The 9,614-nt window shown below is 36.2% G+C and overlaps 1 protein-coding gene across 1 annotated transcript; it reads right to left on the reverse strand.

Annotated features, from left to right (window-relative positions):
- Positions 1-8,174: 8,174 nt before the first annotated feature.
- Positions 8,175-9,103, reverse strand: LOC149400784 (uncharacterized). The gene has a single exon (XM_089613703.1). The coding sequence runs from the start codon at positions 8,973-8,975 to the stop codon at positions 8,376-8,378; it is 600 nt and encodes a 199-aa protein (XP_089469829.1). The 5' UTR covers positions 8,976-9,103; the 3' UTR covers positions 8,175-8,375.
- Between the last annotated feature and the right edge of the window lie 511 nt (positions 9,104-9,614).

Genomic DNA, 9,614 nt, shown 5'->3' on the forward strand with positions numbered 1-9,614 from the left:
TTATTAAAAAGTGAAAGAAAATGGTTAATGCATTTATTTTTGCAGCTCTAATTTAATGTAGATGCAGGATTGAATCAAATTATGTGACACCTTATATGACATAGGTCAAAATCAAAACGGTCCATCTTAATCAATGATAGATCAGGCATGCATACCAAATACGCTTACTCTTTCATCATAATAATTTCACGGGAAATAAATACAAATTCAAAACAAATTAAGCCAAAAAGTAATATAAATAAAATTGTATTTTGGCATAGTGATCTATATATGTGCCTTCTCTCCAAGATAAGCATGAAACATTTAAAGCATAATATATATATATATATATATATATATATATATATATATATATATATGAGAGAGAGAGATAGATAGAGAGACTTTTAGTGCTTGAGAGAGACTCTTCTTCAATTATAGAGAGGACTACACATAATAATCTCTCACCGGCCACCCTTTATTAATTAAGGTCCTTTTCTCAGTTTCGTTTTCCGCTTTCACCCTTTCCAGATCTAAGCAGCCAATGGGGATTATTAAATGAATAATGTTATTATTTTGCTTGTACAATTCTTCAGCGTCGGCCACTCGGCCGTATACATATATATATATATATATACACACACATACATATATATGACCCTATATAATGCATTCCCTCTTATTAAGATATTGGACCGTATGAAGTGTGACCCTAATTTGTTTGAGATAAGAAGTAGAGATTTGAGGAAAGAGTAGTATTAGCTAATATGTTAGTAAAAAAATAAAAACCAAAATTAAAGCTTTGCATATGGTATTAATTGTGCTTTTCTGTACAACGTAATTAACTGTATAACGTAAAAAATATATTAAAATAAGAAAACTGATTAGTATAAATCTTGCTCAGAAAAACTCTTTGAAATTACTTGGTAATTTCTAATATAAATTTTGGCCGGTAAGTTAGTTGGGTACCTCTTTAAGGGGAAAAAAATATATATATTTTTGGAGTCACGAGTGAGAACTGAGAACTACTATCTTAACTCGTTTCACACTTTTACGTATGTGCTTGAACATGGTCGTTTAGTTATTTCCATTTCAAGACTGCTTTAGACATAAAAATAAAATAAAAATAAAAACATTAAAAACTAATGGAACGTTGACCTTTCATGCTATTGTTTTATCAAGTTTTCTTATTTTGGCTGCGAATAAAATTGAATAAACTCGCAGAATCAATAGTTTTTAATTCTTCTTATGAGTTTGTAGAAACCGTTTTTTCCCTCTCTTTCAGGAGCGCCTTTGTATGTTTATTATTATATCTGATTTTATTTTAAATACATGTAAATTGGATAACTATTGAATAATGACAGATATTTTGGTCGCTTTCATCTTCATGCACATGTATATTATTTCAATTTTGGCCTTAGCGTTTATATTCAAATATAGTAGTATTTATCTCAATATTTTTAGCATTTGTGGAAAATGAGATATTTTATTAGGCACATCCTTAGATCTAAGTTGTTATAGATGAGCAGCTGTGGGCAACTTGGTATATAGTATTTATATTTCAGTTGTAACTGTAATAACTCATTCAATCAATTAGTCAAACAGTTTCAACCTAATCAACCTAATCGCTTGCTCTCCTCTCTGCCTTAATTCCTCTTCTTGACGTAGTATTATAGCTCATACTTAACGAACTCTAGATCTTCTCGTACATTTGCACAATGGCGTCGCAATCGATAACACAAGCCACTGATGGCTATAGACCACAAGTCCAAGCTATGGCAAATTAAATCAAGGTGTATCAGAATTACGTTCCGCACATGAATCTCCTGAGTGGATTGCACTTTCAATTTTGGAACTCACAAGTCCTGTAAACTACGCGCGCTCATGGACTCGAAGGTTTCTCGTTCGGATCTGTTCCAACTCCGACTCAATTCCTCACCAACATCGACTCCAATGGCGTTGCGACTCAAGTTCCAAATCTCGAGTATGTACTTTGGCTCCGTCACGATCAATTCCTACTGAGCTGGCTATTTGCCTCAATCTCCAAGAGCATGCCAGGGCACGTGATGTGTTTGCCTCAGATCTGCCGATGTCTGTTATACTATTGGCCAGATATTTCAAACCATTTCGAAAGCAAGAGCTCTTCAATTCCGTCTCTTGCTTCAGACAACAAAGAAAGAAAGTATGAATATTAAAGAATACATCCGCAACATGAAATGAATCACAGACAACCTCAACTACTCTGGATCGATAATCAAGGATGACAATTTGACATTGTACATCCTTGGCGGTCTTGGATCCGATTACGAATTGGTCGTAGTCAATTTGACTAGCAGATCTGATGATCTCAGTCTATATGAAGCTCAATTTGCACTCCAATCACAAGGTATGCGAATTGAAGCTCTCAACACCAACATTACGACACACACAACACCAATGGTGAATCTGGCTTATCGCGGTGATGGACGAAACAACAATGAGAGAGAAAGACGTGGAAGAGGCCGTGGTGATTGCTCTGGTGGGCGCTACTCCAACAACAACTCGAGGGCGGTCTGTCAACTCTATGGTCGTGTAAGCCATCTGGGCTCTGGTGTATGCTACTCCAACAACAACTCGAGGGCAGTCTGTCAACTTTGTGGCCATGTAGGCCATCTGGGCGTCAAATGCTTCCACAGATTTGACCTTTACTTCCAAGGTACTTCTCCACAGCAGAACCAATTGTTTGGAAAGTCACCTCAGTCACATCAACAACTACAAGCCTGCACAGCTTCAAGACAAGTTGAAGAGGCGTCACATGATTTGTACCCGAACAACGGAGCTACTCATCTTGTTACATCTGATCTCAGCAACATCAACTGAAAATTCAATAACAAACTCCTTGCTTGTAATGATTCATCTCTCCCTATTTTACATATTAACAATTCATACTAAAAGGTCAATGAAGGCACATTACTTTTGAACAATATCTTTCACGTATCAAACATTACCAAAAACCTTATCAGTATATCACTATTGACAAGAGACAACAAAGTTCTAATTGAGTTTTATCAAGACCTTTGCCTTATCAAGGACAAAGATTTCAAAGAGAGTTCTTCTTGTGGCCGGAGTTAAGGATGGCATGTACCAACTTGACCTCTCGAACCTTTCCTCTCAAGCCAAAACTTCAAGCGTTATCTTATCTTGGACTGGTGTCCTGTTTTCTGATTATAGTCCTATTTCGGATGTTAATGTGTTACCTCAGCTGTGTGATTCTGAGTCTGTTATCTGTAATGTTGACAAATTGTTGCCTATTCAAAGTTTTGTTTGTACAATCGAGTCTAATAACTCCCACACTGCAGATGTGAATACTTGACATAAATGTTTAGGCCACTCATCTAGGAATGTTCTGAGTCATGTTCTCAATTTTGTAAAATGTACTCAAAGTGTGTCAAAGTTTAACTTCTATAATGATTGTACATAACATTGTCAAGCTGCATCAATTCGATTTTTCTATTATTCAAACAAAGTCTGCAGCTCTTTTTTATTTGATTGTTTCTAATCTTCGGGGACCCTCCCTTGATTTTTCGGTTGATGGTTATCGATATTATGTCCATTTTATCGATGATTACACATGTTTTACCTGGATGTTCCCTCTGAAAACAAAATCAGAAGTTGTTTCTTGCTTCACGCATTTTAACACATACGTTGTAAGACAGTTCAAAACCAAAATAAAGTCCATTCAATGTGATTGGGGTGGTGGATATAGACCTTTTGCACTACTCCTAAATCAACTCTGCATTGTTTTTAGAAACTCATGTCCATATACACACCAGCAAAATGGTAAAGCAGAAAGAAAACACTTACATATTATAGAAATGGGTCTCACTTTGTTATCACAAGCTAAAATGCCTTATAAGTTTTGGTGGGATGTTTTTGTCACTTCTTTTTATATCATAACTGTATGCCATCATAAACACTTGAGTATAAATCTCTTTTTGAATTGTTGTTTCACAGATTGCTTGATTACAATACTTCCTCAAAGTTTTTGGTACAACTTGTTTTCCTATCTTAGACATTATAACAACTACAAATTTTGTTTCAAAATCTTCTCTTTGTGTGTTTCTGGATTACAGTCCTCATCACATAGGGTATAGGTTCACAACTCTGGTGAAGTGTACATTTCAAGATATGTCATCTTTAATGAGTCAAGCTTTCCATATATAGAGTTTCTTTCTCAGGTACAAACTAGGTCCAACTCATTGTCCACTGGTCCTACACCAGCCTTGTCTCACACTCTACCCCATGAACCTATTACTGGATCCACCGCCAATCGCCAAACCACATGATCCTCCTCACACACACTTATCTCTGTGACACAATGCCCCAGTCACACACACTTAGGTGATCAGTCTCAATCACACATAGAATCACCCCAACCCACAAATCAAACCAATGGACCATAAATTAGTATTGTTTCGCCATTTTCACCACAACAACCAGAATTCTCGGCCATGCCTTCTCAACCCTTTATATCATCACCAATCTTTGACCCTGAAATTGCACATATACCACAAAACACCCACAACATGACAACTTGCTCAAAAGAAAAAGCTTGCATCTCCAATCCTAAGATATTTAATGTAGAAATGCCAAAAGGTAAAATAATTGATGAATCATATACTATCAATGAGGCTTTGTCTAACCACAATTGGAAGTCATCTATGAATGTTGAATTTCAGAGACTGCAAGACAACAAAACCTAGTCTATAATACCAGCTTATCAAGAACCATTTGTAATGATCACAAAGTGAATCTTCAAGGCCAAGAAAAATGCGGATTGCACAGTGAACAAGCTGAAAGCAAGATTGGTGACAAAAAGGATTGAACAAACAGCTGGTGTAGATTTCTTTGAGACGTTTAGCCCAGTGATAAAACCGGCTACTCTCAAAGTGATATTCACACTAGCAGTCATGTTTAATCGAGATATCAAGCAGATTGATATCAATTAGGCATTCCTCAATAGAGTGCTACATGAAAAGGTGTATGTCACTTAACCTCAAGGCTTCTTGGATTCAACAAAACCTCATCATGTCTGCAAGTTACCCAAGGCATTATACGGCTTGAAACAAGCACTTCGAGCGTGGTATGATCAACTGAGTGCAACTCTTATTCAGTGGGGTTTCATCAATTCAACCTCAGACAGTTCTTTGCTTATCAACAAACAAGAAGAAAAATGCATTTTCTTCTTGTTTATGTATCTTGTAGCTGAAAATGAGCCCACTCTTATCTCGAAGGAAATTACTGCTCTGGATAAAAATGTTTACACTGAATAGCCTAGGCTCAACCAGCTTCTTTCTGGGTTTTGAAGCAACCATAGATGTCGTAAGAATGAGCTTAACACATAAAAAGTATCTGAGATACTTGCTAGCAAAGACTAACATGGTTGAGGCCAATCTAAGTCCCACACCTATGTGTCCAAGCCACAGACTCAAGAAAGATGATAACGAGGCCTTTGATCATCAAGTCTCTCTATACTGGAAGACCATTGGCTCATTGCAATATCTAACCATGACACTTCTAGACATAATTTTTGTAGTCAATAAATTAAGTCAATACTTGCAATCACCAACAATCAAACACTGGGTAGCCTGCAAACGTCTTCTCATACACTTCGCTAGCATGTTACACTATGATCTTCGCTTCACTCCAGCAAATCCACGACAACTCACGGGCTATGGCGATGCAGACCGGTTGAGCAGCTTGGATGATCGTCGCTCTACGAGTGATTTCTGTGTGTTTTTGGGCAACACCTTGATCACGTGGTAGTCCAAAAAGTAAGAAGTTGTGGCGTGGAGTTCTACTGAGTCAGAATATAGAGCCATGGCATTAGTCACTGCGAGGCTTGTATGGTTTCGCGCTCTGTTCAAAGAGCTTGGTGTGGTTCTCCAATCAGGAGCATCAGTCATTTAGTGTGATAATATGGGTGCAGCTTCGTTGGCCTCCAACCCTATTTTTCACGCTAGAACAAACACATCAAAGTCGACGCGAACTTTATTCGGGAAAAAAGTGACGCCGAATATAATGGAAGTTCACTACGTTTCCACAACTGATCATCAAGTCGTAGATGTTTACCAAGCCAATGATGATACCCCAGGTTGTGTTCTTGAGCTCCAAACTCAACATGAGTACTCATATTTAGTTTGAGGGGATGTATTAGGCACAACCCTTAGATCTAAGTTGTTATAGATGAACGGCTATGATCAGCTTGGTATAGAGTATTTAGATTTCAGTTGTAACTTTAATAAGGTAATAACTCATTTAGTCAACTAGTCAAGTAGTTTCAGTTGTCTCTCTTCTCTCTCTCTGCCTTAGTTCCTCTTCTAGTCTTCTTGACATATCTCACGAACTGCATGGCTACTATTTATTCAAGATTCGTTTCCCTAAAATTATTATCTATTTCCACTTATATATATATATATATATATATATATATATATATATATATATATAGCCTTTATTTTGGATAAAATGTATATAGTATTATTAGTCAGCTTATATTGCTCAGAAAGGAGAAGTGTACATTTGTATGATTAATGAACACCTGAACACATACAGAAAAAAAGGAATGAAGATGTATATACATATGCCCTACGAATAAGGGGGAAAATTGAAGCTGACAATGACGGTAATGGTAATATTGTTCCGTGGAAGTTTTTTTCGGACACTTTAAATGTGTCATTTTCTAGGCAGTTTTACATTATTTCTTACATACAGCAGTGCGTATTTAATAAGTATAGAATGATTCAGAAATAAAGAAAGTTGATCAGAAGTTCAGAGGAATTTTCCAGCAATGCGCAATAAATGAAGAATAACTACACAAGAAATATATTCATTTCTTACTATATATATAATTATTATTATTATATATATATATATATATATATATATATATTCATTTCAGTTGAGAGAAAGACTCAGAACTAATTTTCCACACGAAGATATTGTCATTTATACATAACCATACATACACATGTCATTATTAATTACATTACAATTATTGCATAAGAATTGATTATTCTCATGTGTACCACATAATATATTTCAAAATAATATTAATTTGACTAAGTATCCAATAAGTAAAAAAAAAAAGAAAAAGAGAGAGAGAGAGAGACAATAAATGGACACAATAATATCACATACAGAAAATGCTTAAGACATGATCATGTTGAAAAACGATACAAATCGCTAAACAGCTGGAAAATTGTGTGTGTGTGTGTGTATATATATATATATATATATATATATATATATATATATATATATATATATATATATATATATATATATATATATATATAGCGCCAGATAGCTAGATCCAACGTAACGGTACAATAATCATAACAGTAATATTATAAAGAGAGACCTTAATCATATGTAGCAAATAAAGCGCGTAATGAGAAAAACAATAAACTATTAGAGCGTTAACTTTTTTCTGTACGTGTTCATCTTTAAACAACATCCGGGTCAGGTGGACTCGTATAGTGTGTGAATGAGCTAGCAAAAGCTAGCTTGCAAATTAAGATGATGAAACAAACAAGAACCACAAGTAGTGTGAATGTGTGTTATGAGTCTCTATTTATATATCATTGTCATGGACGAGACCACTTCACAGACAAAGCCCTTAAAACCTAATAAATCCAACGCCACAAACTCACCAACCTCGATAGCTAATTCATTAAAATCTCTCGCGGCTCATGATAGTAACCAAACACATATATACAATGCTCTCTCTCTCTCTCTCTCTCCCCCTCTCTCTCTCTATATATATATATTTAATACATTATAGTAACCTTTAACCATATGAAATATTACTTTTATTATTTAAAGTATATTATTCATTCACCACTACTTTTGTGTTGCTTCTACTTTATAACAGGCTTTAGTTTTGTCAAAAGAAGATATCACGTTGTTAAAACTATATTTACCGCATTAAAAAGAGAAGAAGAAGAAGAAGAAGAAGAAAAGTTGAGAAAAGAGCGGGATAGCACAAAAAAAAAAAAAAAAAAAAAAAAAGGGACTGTCACTATATTGATATACGATGATACATAATTTACACATGGCCTTTGCAATGTATGTATGTGAATATTATTACATTACCACATATTCTTGATCAGTATGATTCACTGTATATATGTATATCTAAGAAAGAGCTGATATATACTTCATTACAAGACTCACCATATATATCTCTATCTATACAGCACAACAAAAATTCACGAAACCATGGATATACCAATAATGAAACTTGTACGTTTACCAACAAAAATAAAAGGCATAATAATAATAACAATAATAAAAAAAAAAACCCTTTCAGGCTGTCAAATTATTATCAACAAGAGAGATCATGAACATGAAAATCAGCCATAATAGACGGGGCGATAGGGCGATTCGAGGTACGCCGTTTTCTTCTGCTGCTTCAAGTTCTTGTAAAACTTCTTAATAAAATCCTCCGCTTTCACGTCCACGAGACTATCCCCTAGACCCTCGTCTTTAATCGGGAACGGCGAGTCCGTTATCCTCAGCTGCCTCACGGCCGCCGGAGTCGCGGCGAACCCGGGAAGCGCCGGCGAAGCCTCGTAGGCCTCGAGCATCTTCTGGACGGCGGCGAAGGCGTCGGAGTCGCTGATGACGTGGCGGTGGTGGTGGCGGCGGCGTTTGGGGAAGAAGGCGGCGGGGCTGTTGCTGCAGCTGAACTCGTAGTCGCGGGGAGAGACGAAAGAGAGGGCGGCGTCGCCGGAGCGGCAGCTGAGGGCGGCGGAGGCCGACGAGTGGTGGTGGTGGAGGACCATCAGGCTCTCCGCCACCGCTTTTCCGGCGAGCTTGCCGCGCTTGAACAGCAGGTTCAGCTCCATCATCATCTTGCTCTTCGACACGCCTTTCCTCATCATCGCAAACGCTATTCGCACTATGTTCCATAGCTTCTTCGCCACCTCCGATGTGCTCGCTTCTATTTCCATTTCCGTTCGGTTTTTATTTTCTTTCTTGGATTTTTTTTTTTTTGGTCTTAGTTTGAGAGATTGGAGAGAGAAAGAGTTGATGGGGTTTTTTTTTTTTTTTTTTTAAATGCGGTTTTTGTTATGGAGAGAATGGGAAATGGAAGAGGTATATAAAGGGGGAGAGGGAATGGTTTTTTTTTTTTATTAAATAATAAATTAAGGTGATAAATTAAGTCCAAAGGAAAAGGGAAGCGTGTGTGTGGGGGTTGATATTTTTTCTATTAGGGCTTATTTGGCGTTCATTGGCAGTGGTTTTGAAAAGAGCTTTGAAGGTGTCAGTTTCAGATTGGGTTTGTAAGTGTGTATAGTCTTTTTTTATTATTTTTTTTTAATAAGCGAATGGTGATTGATTGATCACTCAAATAATTCAACTTATGGACCCATTTATTTTATTTTCTTTTACGACTATTTATCTTTGGTAGCTTGATTAACAAATAAGAACATTCAACTTAAACGTTTTTTTTGTTACTCTAGATTAACCTTAAAATTTACTTTTATATCAAGCGCATTATTTTTAACGATGGATTTGAACAACACACAACAATTAAACAAGTCTCTAAATCAGATCATTATGACCTCCTATTCATATTAAAAAAAGTC

Source organism: Urtica dioica, chromosome 4 (assembly GCF_054948205.1).
Source record: "Urtica dioica subsp. dioica isolate 48M chromosome 4, U.dioica_male_clone48M_v1_H2, whole genome shotgun sequence".
NCBI lineage: Eukaryota > Viridiplantae > Streptophyta > Magnoliopsida > Rosales > Urticaceae > Urtica > Urtica dioica.